General features: G+C 35.1%; 1 protein-coding gene across 9 annotated transcripts in view; it reads left to right on the top strand.

Annotated features, from left to right (window-relative positions):
- PCNX1 (pecanex 1) overlaps window positions 1-18,699 on the top strand; it is a 222,299-nt gene that overhangs the window by 168,725 nt on the left and 34,875 nt on the right. For all 9 annotated transcript variants that reach the window (XM_031952602.1, XM_031952601.1, XM_031952600.1 and 6 more), the window contains 5 exons: window positions 3,460-3,589; window positions 5,581-5,639; window positions 6,689-6,904; window positions 9,678-9,931; window positions 18,411-18,641. In XM_031952602.1, coding sequence (XP_031808462.1) covers window positions 3,460-3,589; window positions 5,581-5,639; window positions 6,689-6,904; window positions 9,678-9,931; window positions 18,411-18,641 — 890 coding nt within the window. The remainder of the gene's footprint in view (window positions 1-3,459; window positions 3,590-5,580; window positions 5,640-6,688; window positions 6,905-9,677; window positions 9,932-18,410; window positions 18,642-18,699) is intronic.

Below are 18,699 nucleotides of genomic sequence, written 5' to 3'. Positions count from 1 at the left end.
ACTGATGCATTGTTGGAGAGCAATTTGCAACTAGGTTCAAAAAGTTATCAAACTGTGTATACCCTTTGATCCAGCAGTGTATCTACTGGGAGTATATTCCAAAGAGATACTAAAGGAGGGAAAGGGATCTGTATGTGCAAGAATATTTGTGGCAACCCTCTTTGTAGTGGCCAGAAACTGGAAACTGAGTGGATGCCCATCAATTGGGGAATGGCTGAATAAATTGTGGTATATGAATATTATTGTTCTCTAAGAAATGACCAGCAGGATGATTTCAGAAAGGCCTGGAGAGACTTAAAAGAACTGATGTTGAGTGAAATGAGCAGGACCAGGAGATCATTATATACTTCTGCAACAATACCATATGATGGTCAGTTCTGATGGACGTGGCTCTTCTCTTCAACAATGAAATGAACCAAATCAGTTCCATTTGTTCAATAATGAATAGAACCAGCTACACCCAGTGAAAGAACTCTGGGAAATGAGTGTGAACCACTACATAGCATTTCCAATCCCTCTGTTTTTGTCCACCTGCATTTTTGATTTCCTTCACAGTTAATTGTATGCTATTTAAAAGTCCAATTCTTCTTATGCAGCAAAATAATTGTATGGACATGTATACATATATTGTATTTAATATATATTTTAGCATATTTAACCTTTATTGGTCTACCTGAAATCTGGGGGGAAGGAAGGGAAAAGTTGAAACTGAAGATTTTGCAAGAGTCAATGCTGAAAAATTACCCATGCATATGTCTTGTAAATAAAAAGCTACAATAAAAAAAACAAAAACCTACCTTCATCCTATCTTCTACCTCCATATAATCTGTTGTCCTTGCTATTCCTTGTACATGACACATTATCTTTCAGGGCATTTTCCTTATCTATCCTCTATGCCTGAAAGTCTGTTCTTCCTCATCTCTTCTCTTACTTTTCTTGACTTCCTTCATGTTTCAGTTAAAGTCCTTTTTCCTCCCAGTCTCTATTAGTGTTAGTTTCTTATATTGTGTGTGTGTGTGTGTGTGTGTGAGAGAGAGAGAGAGAGAGACAGAGACAGAGACCTAGTGTTTGCTTTGGGCCTCTCTATTAGACTGTGAGCTGGGCTGTTGTTTCTTGCCTTTGTTAGTATTCTTAGTATAGTGCCTGACACAAAGTAGATACCTAAGAGGAATTTATATTTTAATCTTAGAGACAGCTGGGACTTGCTGAAGTTTATCGAGTAGGGGAGTGACATGATTGGGCTTATGTTTTAGGAAAGCCACTTTGGCATGTTATGGAGAAAGCCTTGAGTCAGGAGACAGTTATTGCAGGTGAAAAGTAAAAGGTGTAACTTAAAGTGATGAGTATTTTAGGATAATGACAACATTCCCAACCTGGAAGGATTGATGGCCTCTTTAACAGAAATAGTTAATTCAGAAAAGGAGTGGTTTGGGGGACAAAGATAATGAAACAAAATAATACATTATTTCCTAAGTTGCATTATTACTGTCAGAATTTCATTATTTGTACAATTGACAACAGAAACAACATTTTAACAGGAATGTTTTATCAGAATGTGAACAAACTTAGCATTTGTTCTCAAGTATGATTAGTACCCATCACCATCATATTTGAGGAGTGGAAAGGAATCATGGGCGCACAAGTATATGATAGACTGAGAAAAAGAATTCATTTAAGAAGCTAAATCCATAGGAATTCGATGATGCCAGTGATTTGATTGTTACAATCTCCAGTCCCTAAGCCCATCCCCATTCCCTCTTCCACTCCCATCACATTGAGTGGTCAGGATTTGATTTTGCACTCTAGAATTCTTATGTATGATCTTGGATCACAATGTATTATAGTATACCTATAATCTCTTCATTTGAGCATTGGTGTGAGTGAATGTTTCTCTTTGACACATGTTCTCTCATACTTTCATTCTGTGCCTTTTTAAAGCTAATCCTTCTATCTAGAATAATTTCTGCCTTCCCCTGTCTATCTCTCCTCTAAATATTCTTTCTTTCATTTGTCTAAATTCTACCTATATTTCAAAACCTTATTCAAATTGTTTTGTTTTTTATTAAAGCTTTTTTTTGAAACATATGTGTAGATAATTTTTAACATTCACCCTTGCAAAATATTGTGTTCCAAATTTTTTTCCCTTCTTTTCCCCCACCCCTTCCCATAGATGGCAAGTAGTCCAGTATATGTTAAACATGAACCTTACTCAAGTTTCAACTCTTCCGTGAAGCATTCTTTGCTTTTTTTTTCCCTTCTTTTCCCCCACCTCTTCCCCTAGATGGGAAGTAGTCCAGTATATGTTAAAAAAAACATGAACCTTACTCAAATTCCAACTCTTCTGTGAAGTATTCTTGCATTCAGAAGTGATCATTGCTTACTCTGAAATTTCAAGTGTTGATTTTTTTAAAAACACATTGTTATATTTAGAATCACATATAATACAATCATGTTTTTATATTAACAGTCTATGGTGAGTTTCCCAGGCTATTGCAGTCACAACAATTCAGAGCCAGGTGAAAAAAACAGCATATATACACACACACACATGTGTGTATGTATGTTTATGTACTTGTAAAATTGTTTTCAAAGATTACCCTGGGTAATCCAAGCTAGAATTATTGCAGAATAGAAAATTTTATGTTGTCTTTAGGATCCTCCCAATTTTTATAGGATTAGGTAGAGCATATTGTCTCAACATCCCCTGGATTTACAATTTTAATTGCTTAAACTCTTAGAATAAGGAACTACTGAGTTTTGGATGGATGAATTCTTCCCCAACCCCATTCTTCTACCCCTCTCATCTCTGACACATGTACACATTTTACTTCAAAAAGTTTGAGCCTTGCTTGGATTTTATTTCCATAGTACTTTATACCTTTCTAATGAACTTAAAACATTTTACTTTGTATTCAGATTTTTATTTGCTTTTCTTATTTCTATTATAAGTTCAAGAGTGTAGAATATTTTGTATTTTGTGCCTAGCACATAGTGTTAAATAATTTTTACTGAATTCCAAGATCACTTTTATGAATTTCCTCAAGTTATTTTGTAAATAAAAGTAAAAATTAGTAAAATAGGAAAGCTCCTTTGCTTACTTTTTATCTCCTTGTTGGCTTTTTTCTTTCCATATTTTGTCCTGTTGTCTAATGGACTCCATTCAACCATTTTCAAGAAATATCTCATTTGGGAGTTTATTCCATCAAAAAGTCTTTAGAAATTTCTTTAGTGGGGGTAGAATAGTAAAAATTTACTATTATGACTAAGATGTATGAATTTAATTTAGAAATGTATTCTATCATTGAAACAACTGGCAGCTATACCTTTGTTTAATATATTCATTTAAATATTCACAAAAACCAAAATGCATTTGTAAGAAATCTGTTTTCCCTTCCATTTTCATACTGTTGCCACTTGATTGCAATAAATGTTATTTTCTTTAACCAGTTTGCCCCACAGATTCAGCTATGTTATTTGTCCAGGCTGCTATATCTGCCTTCTTCTCAACTCCTCTAAACCCCTTTTTGGGGAGTGCAATATTCATCACTTCATATGTTCGACCAGTCAAATTCTGGGAGAGAGATTACAAGTGAGTAAAATGAAACAATTTAGAAGCCTTTTAAAAGTTACTTTTAAGATAGTAAATGTTGGAGGGGATGTGGGAAAACTAGGACACTTATCTTTTGTTGGTGAAGTTGTGAGCTGATCTAAACGTTCTGGAAAGCAATTTGGAACTATGACTAAAAGGCTATAAAATTTGTATAACTTTTGATCCAGCAGTGTCTTTACTGGATTTATATCCCAAAGAGATCATTAAAAAAGGAAAAACAAACCACATTGTGGAAATGTTTGTAGCAGCACTTTTTGTAGTGGCAAGGAAACTGGAAACTGAGTGGATGCCCATTAGTTGGGGAATGGCTGGTTAAGTTATGGTGTATGAATGTAATGGAATATTATTGTTCTATAAGAAATGATGTGCAGGCTGATTTCAGAAAAGCCTGGAAAGACTTACATGAATTGATGCTGAATGAGGTAAGTAGAACCAAGAAAACATTGTACACAGAAACAACAAGATTATGTGATAATCTACTGTGATGGACTTGCAGTTTGTCTTTTCAACAATAAGGTGATTCAAAGCAATTCTAATAGATTTGGATGGAAAGAACCATCTGCATCCAGAGAGAAGGCTATGGAGATTGAATGTGGATCACAGCATAGTATTTTCACCTTTTTTGTTTTTGTTTGTTTGCTTGTTTGTTTTCTTCCCCTTTTGATCTGATTTTTCTTGCACAGCATGAGGGAGAAAAATTTGGAACACAAAATTTTGCAAGGGTGAATGTTGAAAACTTTGCATGTATTTTGAAAAATAGCAAACTTATTTAAAAGTATAAAAGTTACTTTTAAGAATTGCACATATTTAATCTATATCAGATTGCTTGCTTTCTTGGGAAGGGAAGAGTTAAGGGAAAGAGGGAGAAAAATTTGGAACCAAAGTTTTACAAAAATCAGTGTTGAAAACTAAAAAAAAAAAAAAAAAAAAGGTATTTTTAATAGTGAACACTGTCATATTAATGTTATTACTTAAAAAACAAAATTGTTTATAGAGTTTGACCTTTTTCTCTTTTAAACATAAAGCATGCCTGTTTTTTTTTGCCTGGTGTCAATAGTATTTTTATTCTGTTCCTTTCCTTTGGGGGTTGTGTTTTTCAGGAAGAGACATTTTTTTTGCTATGAAAATAACAGAACAGATGTATGTGTCCATAAATCTAGAACTAGAAAGGAGCTTCCAAGACTATTTAGTACATGTGAAGTACTTGAGACCTAGGAATGTTACTTGACTTGCTCCATGTTACTAAGGGAGTAAGCAAGAGAGGTTTAATATAAACCATGTCATCTGACTCCACACCCCAACCTCTTTTACACTGAACCACAATTAAAAATTACCGAAGTAATAACTAGCAAAATACAAAGGCCTTATGCTTCATGTTTTGCCAATAAGTAGATTTGAGCTTCTTGGCAAATAAGCCAATGATGTTCCATAGTGGTTAATTATTAGACAGAGATAAAAACAAGTTTCTCTTCTGTATAGCTTAGTCAGATGGTAGCAGGATGGGATGCTAGCTAGGCAGGTAAAAGACTTTAATTACTCATATAAGATTTCAGAACTTAATATTTTCCTCTAACTTGCACATGGTCCCAGAGGGAGACAGAACTAATTATAAGTTTTGAAGATGCCAAATATGTATAGTACTTGAAAATCAAGAATGAAGCATATCTTTTACTTTGTGTCAGCCTTACAAATATAAGGTATCCTTTTTTTAGCTGTCTACCCATTCCTAGTACATAGTTTAAAATTTTCATCAGCATTATTTTTAAATGCCTAGCAAATATTATCAACTTTAGGCAGATAGTGGAGTTATTTCGGAAAATCTGTGTTAGATATTAACTTTTCTTTAAATTTTCATAGCATCATGTTTTTCTTCTCTTCATTCTGCAATTTCTATTCCCCATTCTGTTTCATTTTTTTCTACATAAGTATAATATAATCTGTTAAGAATTTTTTTGTTTTATTTTCTTTAGCACGAAGCGTGTGGATCATTCAAACACCAGGTTAGCTTCTCAGCTTGATAGAAATCCAGGTAATAGCACTAATTTCTCATTGGAACTAAATGATTTTTGCATATCTCTGAAAGTAAAACATTTTAGGAACCTGAATAGATTATGATTAGACTGGATCTCCTTGTTTTCCATATGTTGGAAAGGCAATAACCACTCATGGGCTTAAGCTCATTACTGATCAGCATGAAAGTTTTGATCTGATCCATTTCTGACTTGGCCCATTTACTCTTCCTTAAGCAGCCTGGTGTTACCCCCATTCTGAGGAAGGCTCACTATATTAATTTTAGATTTAGTAGGGAAAGCCAATTGACTTCACCTGTGCTGCAACTCAAAACTCTTGAGCTCAACTAATCTAAAAGCTGCACACTTCTACTTTGCCAAGAGCTTCCTTCACTGGTCCATTCTTTGAGAAATGAAAAAAATTAAACTTAGACTCATGTTCTTTCATCAAAACCTAAAACTTTTGAATTCATCTTTGGATCAAAATCCATATTTTATCTTTTTTTCCCTATAACTCATATCTTTTTTAAACTTCTAAATCACTTATATACTTCCTTCCCTAGGTATTTTTTTTTGGTGGGGTGTTTATTTTAATAATTCTTTTTTTGTTTTTTCCCAAAGAGGGTCTTTTCCCTACTAGTAGTGTGGAAATATTTTTAAATGGCCCTTTAACATTTTACAATCATTTCAATATTTGTAACCGTGTAAAAAGAAAAAAAAATGGCGCCTGAACATTGACCAGAGAAACCTACTGTACATTAGCCAGGAAATTTAAGTGAATAACCATGAAAGGACTTTATCTAACCATTTAAAAAAATTTTTAATAAAAATAATTACATATTGGACTTATGTGAATTATAGGTAGATGGTTTCAAAATAAGAGAGGGAATTAAAAAGTACAAGAAAGCAAATCTTAGACTAAAAATTAGGAATCATAAGTACATAAAATGGATTTCTCTTGTCAAAGAAACAATCAGATAACTTTTATTGGCAGTGAATTTGTTTTTATTATTTCAGTTAGTAAAAGTAATGAAAGTTAAGATTTTGTTTGTATTTTTATTCCCTGCAGGATCAGATGACAACAACCTGAATTCCATCTTTTATGAGCATTTAACCCGTTCTTTACAGCATAGTCTGTGTGGAGATTTATTGCTTGGGCGATGGGGAAACTACAGTACTGGGGACTGTTTCATTCTTGCTTCTGATTATCTCAATGCATTGGTACATCTTATAGAAATAGGCAATGGTCTTGTCACTTTCCAACTGAGGGGACTTGAATTTAGAGGTAAGATACTACTTTATTTCCAAAGTTGCATGTGCCTTAGTTTGCATGTTTTATTTGTTGATAACCTAAATCCCAAAGTAGATATTAACATAAAATTAAGCCCTGGCTTTTGGAATGGAAAAATATCAACTTTTGTTCAATTTCATATTTAGGAAAACATTTTAAACTGTCTCTTATATATGAAGGTGATGCTGCTGATATACCATGAATAGTTTGGATTATTTTTCCTGTATTATATGGATTGATTTATATTTATTAAGATGTAAGTTTTAATCATAAAATTCATTTTAAAAGCATATAATAGAAATTCATTACTATAGTGATATAGGACCCAAGAATAGTTTCTTATCCATTAATGATGTATGGTCCATCTCTCTGACACTTTGTACACTGATGGATATTGATTTTCCTCCAAAACTGGAGGAAATTCTCCAACTTTCAACTCATAGTGCTTATATTTTTCTGTATTCTTAGGCATTATAGCCACTGTTGGATATTCAGTTCTCTTCCCATATGATTTTTCCCCATATTTGTTTTTATCACTGATGTATAAATTTTCAATTCATTTGTCCTTGTCAGAAGTTTGAATCAGAAAATTATAGAGCTGTTAATAACCTTATGGAACATCTAATACAATTTTTACATTCCATAAATGAGGAAATTGAAGTTCAGGATATTGAATGAATGAAAAAGTCTTTTAAATTGTTTAGTGTGTGCAAAGTGTTATGTTAAGTGTTGAACATACAAACAGAAAAAGAGGCAGGCCTCTCAAAGAGGTCTCACTATATACTTAAGGGAAATGACACATATAAGAAAGTTTGGAAATGTCTGTAAACCCCAAAGCTTCAGAGGTTAATGACAAGGCTCAGGAATCCTCATGGCACATCAACAGGTTACATAGCATTTCCTAGGGCTTTGGAAAACATATCATCAAAGCAGTCATTAAGAACTGGTGGCTCTCCATTTTACCAGAAGGATTGCAATTTGTATCCATAACTGCATTAGGTATTACAAAATACTTATTTATATTTTGAAAATAAATGTCTATTATTGTACTCTCAATAGTTCTGGTATTTGGAAAAACTTAATGGAATATTTTAAAAGTTTTACTTCAGAAATAAAATTTGGGATTTGGCTTTGTTACATATTGTTAGAATTTTATAAAAAATTCATTTATTGAAATGAGACTTTCTTAGAAGCAATAATTCATCAATCTATTAATTATGTGTAAAATATTTTTGCCCAGATCTATAATTTTACTGGTTCAAAGGAGTCCTCCTACCTGCCTAAGAAACTGTTAAAAACAAGTGTTTTGATTTATAATCCCTTCAGATTATCTGGAGAACTGATATAAATTTGTAATCTTAGTGTCATATAGTAATATAGTATGTATACACATATATACATAAACACATACTTATACATGTATATGGGGGAGACTCAGAAAAGCAGCAATGGATGTTGAGGGGAACAATCAGCTGGAGAATTCAGGAAAAAATGGGATTAAGAGTACAAATATAGGAGGGATTTGCTTTGGTAAGGAGAAGCCTTTTTATTAGAATCAGAAGTGCAGAAAGAAATAATAGGGGATAATGTGAGATGAGAAGGGGAAAGGGGGAAATTTGTTAAATGTTCATAATTTTATTGATGAAGTATGAATCTAGGTCCTGAGCTGAGATGATGTGGCTTTTTGGAGACTGGAAGGAGAGATGATACGGTTTAGAAAGCCACAGTATTGGGTTTCATAGGAATACGATAGTTTTATTGTTAAGAGGGTACAGTTTAGAAAACAACATAAATTTGTAATGAATCTCATCAGCAATTTTCTGACTTCCTTCAGCAGCAGTGAGTGTGGACACAGATAGATGATGGGAATGTTATAAGATTAGGAACTGGCAAATTCCAGTAAGCAACAAAAGTGTTAAGAGCAGAGAATTGTGTAGAGTTAAACAGGTTTTTCAAGAAGTTAAAGGAGTAGTTAAAGTTAAGAGACAGACTATCTGTGTTGGTAAGATAGAGTGGAGATGTAGGTCAAAGGAACCAAGTAGATTGAGGAACTGAGAAGTTAGTATATTTATGTAAATATCAATTTGCTTATTGAAATTCCCTTCTGGAATTTCCCTGAGGAATTGCCAGACTCAAAAGTAGTACAACAAGCTAGGCAACGAATTCAATGAGAAAAGAAAAATAACCTATGGGTTGGTAGCTACCATGATCTGGGTTGGATGATATATTTGCTTGTTAATAGAGGGAGATACTAGATGTGACAATGAGAAGCAAGTAGAACTTCAGTTCTTCCACCATGACTAGTGAATTAGGGTTTGAGAGAAAGCATTGCCTCAGGATTAGGTCCCTTACGCAAATATTTATATACAGAACTTTTGTCTATTCCAGTTAAGATATTGCCTCTGAGATGTTAAATGGTCACAGTTTTATTGCATGGTGGCTTTTTTTAATAAATGATTGATTATCTCTTAACTATGTTTCTTTTAAGTTAAGATTAATTAGTTTAGATTTTGGGACAATAAAGGAAAGTGACAGGATTTTTATATAATAGAGAAAATATAATTAAAAAAACAAAGTTCTGCTGAATATAAGCCACACACAAATAATCAGCAGTTGACTTGAATTTTTGTCAGTAACATAAACTGTATTTCTTAAAGTGATAGAATATTTCAGGATTTATGGGATTCTTTTACTTATTTATTTTAGTTTTACCTATTTATCTACTTCGGCTTTTTTTTTTCCTTTGTAATGGTTTTTTTTCTTAAAGGTACTTACTGCCAACAACGAGAAGTAGAAGCCATTACTGAAGGAGTAGATGAAGATGATGGCTTTTGTTGCTGTGAACCTGGTCATCTTCCCCACATGCTCTCCTTTAATGCTGCATTTAGTCAACGCTGGCTAGCTTGGGAGGTTCTTGTCACCAAATATGTGCTGGAAGGCTACAGCATCACTGACAATAGTGCAGCTTCTATGCTGCAAGTGTTTGATCTTCGGAAAATACTCACCACATATTATGTTAAAGTAAGGGTTTTGAAGAACATATTAAGATATGATAATTTAAAATATAAATGATCTTTGGCATCCCAAAGCAGTTAACAAAATATTTACAAAGTCACATTATTCATTTCTTTAATAAAACTTTATTGAAGCATACAATATTAAAGATAGGAAACAAAGACTGGCTATCTCTTCAGTTAGTTATGTATTTTACAAAAATACAGTTTCCAAAAATGTATTTGGTCTCCCATTTAAAAAGGTGCACAAAGTTTGAGTGATCAAAATAAGATAAATTTCATGCTTTCCTAAGATTATGTGGGTACTTTGCCATAATATGATAAAATATATTATTATCCAAGTTGAAATGGGACTCTCACTTTCGCAAGTTACTCCTTTTATTCCTTCCTACTTGATTCACTATTTCATTTCCCTCAGAAGCTATTACAGACTTTCTCGAGTCTCCCAGTCTAATGTCCAGGCTAGCTTTCTAGAGGTCCTCTGGACAGCCCTTGGTCTCAGCAAGATAGTCACCATGAGGATAGTCAGGAATAGAGTCTAGAGTTTTTATTGTCTCCTTTACAGTCTGTCTCTTCACAGTCTGTTCACTTTGACTGACTGTGTCCCCAGTTCTCTCAGCCCTTAAATACTCTATTACAATTACATTATATTATACATTATATTTCCTGCTTTCTTTTGTTTTAAAACACAGGTGGTCACACCCTCTCTGACTTCTCAGGAAGGGAGGTGAAAACACCAAAAAAGGAGATGATCATGCCCTCCCTGATTGTTCAGGAAGGTGAGAACACCAAATCAGATAGTTCCAAATCAGATAGTTAGCAGTTTTTCTCTGGACTGAAGGGTCTTACTTTGAAACAGGTATACATAAATCCATCAGCATTGGAGGTATTATTACACAAGCACATAGTAATATAACACAGGTTAGTAGTAATGTAACAGACATAATTCAACCTGAGGAATTACACATGTCCACAAGTCCTAGAAGGAGGATATATAAATAACAATCACACATATGCCTCCTTCAGCAGCCAAGAGATAGTCCAAAACCAATTTTTGTCCATTACTTCACATGTCAGGAACTCCAATGATTCCTGCAGATTTTGAAGTCCTTCAGTCTCATTAACAATTTTTGATGTTCATGAGTCAATTGTCATGTTTTTTCGGTGGCACTTATAGTCAAAGATGGAACCATCTGATGTTTCTTGAGTCTTTAACTTTGTTTCAAGAGTCTTCTCTTTTTCTTTCTCTCTCAAATGGACAAGGTGAACACAGCTCGTTGGCACCCATCCGATTTCTTCTCCATCTGTAGAGATACAAGAAAACCCTTTCCCCCAAGCAGTTAACCTTTCTGGTCCCTTCCATTTACCACTTTCTGGATCTTTCATCACCTGGCGATTATCTAAATATAGTGGAGCTGCTTGTACTGGACACTGCCCATCCGGTGGGTTATAAAACCTGTTTGCCAGAGCCAATGCATCTTTATCAAAAATCAAAAAATTAATGTTTAGAGAGCTAAATTTAGAAGTTCTCTAGGATTACTTGTGGCTCCCCCTTTCTTTTGTTTTTGGAGGAGCATCTTGAGGTCTCTTTCTCCTCTCTACTATTGCCTGACCTTGAGGATTAAAAAGTATGCCAGTAGTGTGTAAAATCTTATACTGTGCACAAAAGTGTGCAAAATATTTAGCAGTATATGCAGGTCCATTTTCTGTTTTTATTGCTTGTGTCATACCATAATTGCAAAAGCTTGTACAAGGAATTCAATGACCATTCAGGCTGTCTCTTTTGCTGCTGGTATTGCAAAAGTAAATCCTGAAAAGGTGTCTACTATATTGGATGGATAAAAGACAGATGACCAAAAAATTTATAATAGGTCACATCCATTTGCCAAATTTCATTAAGTTCTCAAACCACAAGGGTTTTTCCCTGGAGAGAGTGTAGGAGCATGGAAAGGAAAGCAAGCTATACAGGCTTTCATTATGCTCTTAGCTTCCTCTTTTGTTATCCCAAATTGCAAATGTAAAGTTCGACCAGCCTGATGATATTTAGAATGAAATTCTTGGGTTTCCTGAAATAAAGGAGTATTGGCTAACATGGTTAGAAGGCTATTATCTGCCTTTGAATTTCTATAAAAAATAGGACTTGGAAGTCCACTATGAGAGTAAGTTATAAATCTTACCTTGACACTTTCTCACTTGCTCTTGAAGTTCCTTAAAGAGCTGATATATATTAGAAGTTACAAATTTTATTTGGGCTGTCCCAATTATTTGTACCACATCTACTGAATAAGTTGAATCAGATATTTATGTCTCCTGGATAACTAGCATGATTTCATACAACTCATTCTGCTGAGTGGACTGAAAAGGAGTTCTGACTACTCTATAGTTAAGTCATGAGAGTATACAACACAAATGTTATGTTTGGATGCATCTAAAAAGATAGTTGGTCCTTTAAGAGGAACCTTAGAAACCTTTTCTTTAAAAATCCATTACTAATTATGTAATAGCTGGGTTATCTTTAATGGAGACTCATGTGTAAAATTTGGAGCTGTGGCCAATAAAATTTGCCACTCTGGGATGGTTTCATAGCATACATTAATTTGTGCATTGGTATAAATGGTATATATCTTGTCAGGTCTTATCCCAGATAATTGTACTACTCTCTTAATGGCCTTTAATAAAATACCCACGAGCAGTGGGTAAGGAGTAAGGCTTTGGTCTGGTTGTGCTAGGAGGTTCACCCACTCAATCACACTGTGTCCTTGATGAAGGACTGCTGTAGGTGCCTCTTTTGTAGCAAAAACTGATATTTCCAAGGGTTTTTGAGTAATGCTTTCAACCACATTGGATAAATCCAGTTCAACCTTTCTCAAAGTCTTTTGAGCTTCTTTTGTAAGCTGGTGTGGTGAGCTTAAAGCTGTGTCTTCCCTTAAAATATCATATAACAGTTGCAATAGATAGGTAGTTAAGCCTAATACTGGATGCATCCATTGGATATCTCCTATCAATTTCTGAAAGTCATTTAAGGTGTTCAACTTCTCTGTTCTTAAAGAAACTTTTTGTACTATAAGCACCTTAGGATATACTTCGTATCCTAAATATTGAAAAGGAGTGTGTCTTTTAATTTTTTCTGGAGGTATGTGCAATTTGTAGTTCCTTAGTGTTTCTATGGTCTTTTGTAGACATGCTTCTAATATTTGCTCCTCAGGTGCATGCCCCAAGATATCATCCATGTAATGTAAGAACGTAAGTTTTGGAAATGCTTTTCTTACTGGAATAAGAGCAGCAGTCACACACATTTGACAAATAGTAAGGCTCTTTTTCATTCCCTGTGGCAAAACTGTCCATTTAAATCTTTTATAAGGCTCAGCTTGGCGCTGAAAAGGCAAATGTTTTCATATCCTCCTTATTTAGAGGGATAGAATAGAAATAATCCTTAATATCTATAACCCCAAGAGGCCATTCTCTATACAATTGAGTAGGAGATGGAAACCCAGGCTGAAGAGTTCCTATAGTTTCCATCTGTTCATTTACCTTTCTTAAATCAATCAACATCCTCCATTTTCCAGATATCTTTTTTACAACAAATACAGGGGAATTCCAAGGACTTACAGAATGTTGTGAGTGTCCTTGGTCAAGTTGCTCCTGTACTATATCTAATAAGACCTAAATTTTATCACTAGCTAAGGACCACTGTTCTATCCACACTGGTGTATCAGTTTTCCATTGAATGGAAACAGGTGAGAGTGTCATCAGGCCTTCAATAGCACCTCTGCCTAAAAAGCTGAAGTAGTCAGTTATAATTTTAACTGTTGTAAGATGTCTCTTCTCCACTATACTCAGAAAGCCGCAACAAGTTTTGTCCAGATTCTAAACATGTCCTTGCTATAGATTTCCAATCATTAGGAGTTAAAACTTCAAAAGCCAAATTCTCTAATACAATCTTAACATAAGACGATGTAGACCCATAAAGAGTGCAAGTCTTTTTCAGATGTTTGATAATTTCCAGATTAAAAGGAGTGTATCTTCTTTCTTGATTTGAAGAGTCAAACTCTTCAATCACAGGTTATACTTCTGTTCTCAAATCAGATGTATCCTGTCCTTCCTCTTTACCTTTAACTAGTGCCTTTTGTAATCATGTCAGAGAGGGTGGACAAAGCTGCTGCATAGGTGGTGCTGTTGGTGTCACTGCCCCTCCCCTTTCCCCCTCCCCCTTCCTCCTTCCTTCACCCATGAACGGTTAATTGAGGAGGGAAGCTGAGGAGATGGGGAATGCCCTGATGGTTCCTGCTGTGAAGCACCACACTCCTTAATTTCATCAGCACTGTACTTAATTCCATTCTTATCCAATTCTTCAACTCTTCATACTTTTCAGCTGCTTTGTCAATACCATCCCTCTCTGCCTCTTTCTCCTTTATTTTAAAACTTGTGGGATTCCTTAAAGCCAATTGAATTATGTTGTATATATAGAATGTTTCCTCAAGAATTGAATCAGGACCATTATCTTCGGATTATTCAAATAGTTGGTCTCCCACTAGTTTCCACTTAATTGGCTCTAATTTTTCTTCCTTAGAGAACCAAGGAGACATGTGCTCCAATATTTCTAAGATTTCAGTGATCTGCTCCCAAGTTACTAACAAATCTTGCTGCTCTATTAACTGTGCTTGCTACACACTTCCCGTTTCCCGTGGGATGGGGAAGGCTCTTTTCTTAGTATTTGTCCCATTCCAGCTGAAAAATAAAAGTGGCTAGTTTACTCACCCTATTTCCAGGTCACAGGGACTTCTCCACTGAACTTACGATTGCATCAGTCAAACTGCTGAGTGTAGGTCCTTACACCCCATATTCGGTCGCCAAAATGTAATGTCTGGGCTAGCTTTCTGGAGGTCATCCAGACAGGCCTCGGCCTCAGCAGGATAGTCACCACAAAGGATGGTCAGGAATAGTCTAAAGTCTTTATTGTCTCCTTCACAGTCTGTCTCCTTCACAGTCTGTTCACTCTGAGTGACTGTGTCCCCAGATCTCTCAGCCCTTAAATACCCTATTACAATTACATCATTACAGCATACTGAAATGCTATACATGCTACACATACTATACATACAGCATAGGTGAATTAGAGAACCGTTACATCACTGTACTAAGTATATGTGAACTAGAGAACCATCATCTCATCAATCATATACCGAGTTAACATCTTATTGTAAGTATCCTTGTTTTAAGTATATTTATCCAGAGTTCTAGCCCCCTACATCCCACATCTTCTTTCTCACAAGTTGGCTAAGGATTTCTCCTATTGATTTACTGAGAAATTTGAGGTCATTAACTGTGAGCTCCCTCTACTCTTCTTTTATTCATTTTAAAACCCCTTAACTTCACTCCCCACAATTTCTGACAATGAGATGAACTTTCTTGCCAAGGCCAACTCTTCTCTATGTGTTTTTCATCCCATCTTGTTTTCCTTGTACCCTTACATAAACTCTCTCACACCTTCTAATTATATTCATGTTTCCCCTATGTTCTGCTCCTAACTCCCTTCAAACACAATCTGTTCTCTATTCTTCAAAGATTTTTTTTTAAAACTATCCCCTCAAATTCTTGTCCCTAAATCTTTCTTCCCTTTCTCAAATTCTGAGAAAAGGCTTTCTATTCTTACTGTCCCCATTTCCTGTCCTCTCACTTTTCAACTTTTTTCAGTCTGAGTTCTGACTTCATTATTCATTCTTTTCTCTACAAAATTACAAGTTCTAGTTGCCCAGTCTGATAACCCTTTCTCATTTTTCATCATTCTTGATTTTGCCCCATTTGAAACAATGCTCTTCTCTTATATATTCTTTTGTTTTGTTTTTGATACTCCCATCTGCTAGTTCTTCTAACTACTCTTTGTGAGTCTCCTTTTTCTGATTTATTATCCAAATCCTATTCCCTTGGGGTTGTACTCTAAAGGTCCTTCCTAGGCCCTCTATTTCTCTTGATATATTTCCTCATTTTTTTTCATTTGTCTTGGAGGATTCTTTCTCTTGGTAACTTGTTTAGTTCTTGTATGTTTGATTAAACAGAGCTATAAATCCAACCCTAGTCTTCCCTTGAGCTTCAATCCCATATAACTGCCTTTTAGACGTTTTCAAAGTAGATATCCCAGAGAAATCTCAGATTCAGTATCTCTAAAACAGAATTTATTATTTTTTGCCTCCTATCCAGTCCTCTTCTAAATCTCCCTTTTTCTGAAAGTAACACCATTCTTGAGGAATCAGGAGTGACATCTAGGTTGTAAGTCTGAGAAGTATTGCCTTTGACAATGATGGATAAGTTTAGAGTAGGGAACAGTTTAAGGAGAAAATTAGTTTGTCTGTTTTTGAATATATTACATTTAACATTTACTGGGCATAAAGTTTAGATATCTGAAATGTAGTTAAAAGCTGTAAAACTGGAGGTCAGTAAAAAGGTTTGGGACAAGACTGGTAGATTTATGAGTCATCAATTATGAGATGGTAGAACTATCTTTTAGCTGATAAGCTCACCAAGTAAAGTGTAGTGTAAGAGGGAGAAAAGAAAGTGACTTAGGACAGAACTCTGTTGGACACCTATAGTAGGAGGGTATGGCCTAGAGGAGGATCTCGGAGAAGGAAACTGAAAATGAGCAATCAGATAAATAAGAGAGAGAAGTATCCCAAAAAAACTAGAAAATGACCATCTGAGAGCTAAGGAGAGGTCAAGAGGATCAAGGACTGAGAATAGGTCATTGAACTTACAATTAAAAGAATACCAGCAACTTTCCACTCTAGTCTATTCTTCACACTTTTTTGAAGTCAAGAAGCATTTAGTAAATGCCCTTTTTGTGTCAGGCACTGTGCTAAGCACTAGTGATAAAAAGGACAAAAAACAAAAAACTATCCTTGTTCCCAAATTCACAGTCTTGTGATAGCTAAAAGAATAGATAAGAGCAAGCAAATTACATACAGAAAAGGTATAGAAGGTACATTCAAACTAATCTTAAAGGGAAGTCAGTATTATTTAGAGATATGGCAAAAAGCTTCGTGTAGCAAATAGAACTTTGCCGACATGAAGGAAGCCATCATAGAGACAAGGAGACGAAGATAAGGAGGGAGAACATGGGGGATACTCAGTAAAAATGCCCAGAATTGGGAGGTTGGAGCGTTGTATGCAAGAAACAGCAGAAAATAGGCTAGTACCACTGGTGGTAGAAAATGTAGGGGAGGCAGTTGTAAAGTGTCAGAATTGAAAAGGTAGAAATACTGTAGAATTCTGGATTGCAGAATATGTGAGAAAAGTAAGGAAAATTTGAAAGGGAAAGGAAGGAACTCATTCTTGGTTTTCTTCCATTAGTATTGCTTAGTCTTCTTTACTTGTTTTTAATTCTTTGTCTCAATTTTCATCCCTAATTTCCTATTCTTAATGCTTTTCTTTTCTCCTGCATTCTCCTTTCACAATTTTATTAGTTCCCATAGGCTTAATTATTATCTTTGTAGCTTTTCTCTACATCTTTATGTCCAGCTATAATCCTCTTAATTCCAGTCCTACATCACCAGCTCCCTGTTTCATCTGCATGTTTTGTGGATACCTTAAATATATGTCAAACCATTCCCTGTTCAAAATCCACTCCTCCTCCAAACCATTTCTATTGCAGATATCACCATCCTTCTAGTAACCCAGGTTTGTAACCTTGGAGTCCTTGGCTTTTTCCTGCAGCTTCCTATATTCAATAGCTACCAAATCTTGAGAGTTCTACCTGCTCCTTATCCTTTTCAATCATCACCTTCTCTCCACTCACACAGCTTGCACCACATTCCAGACCCATCTTAAAATCACCTATTTAATTGGATTCTGCTTCCAACTTATCCTCTTTTTAACTGCCATATAGCTTCCAAGTTGAAATTTCTAAGGCACAGATGTGACCATGTCATTCACCTACTGAAAATTCTTCAGTGACTCTGTTGCCTTTAGGAGAAATTTTTTTAAAATGTTAACTTGTTGTTCTAATCTCTTTCTTCTATGGCTCCCACTTACCCTTCCAGCTGTATTTCATCTTACTTTTTCCTTCATGCATCTAAGTCTAGTCAAACTGAACTGTTAGCTATACCCTGTCATTGACATTCCATCATTTGTTTCCATTCCTTTGCAATGGTTTTTCCCCCACATCTAGAATTTACTTCTCCCTCACCTTTACTTTTTAGAATCCTTTTCAACACATTTTTCTAAACACAGATTCTGTGCCACTTTCTAGCCAAGGCCTTCTCTCAACCTCTTGAAATTATTTTTTTTATTGACTCATCTAGTGTACATGTTGAATTTACCCACTCCTACCTTCCCAAAAAAGAATGTAAGCTTTTTAATGGTAATCTTTATCTCCAATCCTTAGAAAAATGCTTTGCATGTGGTAGATACTTAATGTCTTAATTTGGTTTTGCAGTTTAAGGCTTTTTTTATTGCTATGTTACAACCTTTTTGTTGTTGTTGCTGCAATTTAGGGTATCATCTATTACGTTACAACCTCCTCCAAACTAGAAGAATGGCTGGCCAATGAGACAATGCAGGAAGGACTGCGCTTATGTGCTGACCGCAATTATGTTGATGTAGACCCTACATTTAATCCAAATATTGATGAAGATTATGATCATCGACTAGCAGGCATATCCAGAGAAAGTTTTTGTGTGATTTATCTCAACTGGATTGAATATTGCTGTTCTCGAAGAGCAAAGGTAGGTTTGCTTCAGTATGCTTTGCACCCTTCTATGCTAGTTTCTCTCCAATGTATAT

This window comes from Sarcophilus harrisii, chromosome 2 (assembly GCF_902635505.1).
Source record: "Sarcophilus harrisii chromosome 2, mSarHar1.11, whole genome shotgun sequence".
NCBI classification, from domain to species: Eukaryota; Metazoa; Chordata; class Mammalia; order Dasyuromorphia; family Dasyuridae; genus Sarcophilus; species Sarcophilus harrisii.
The sequence above is the reverse complement of the archived record's forward strand: the minus strand, read 5'-3'. Positions and strand labels throughout refer to the sequence as shown.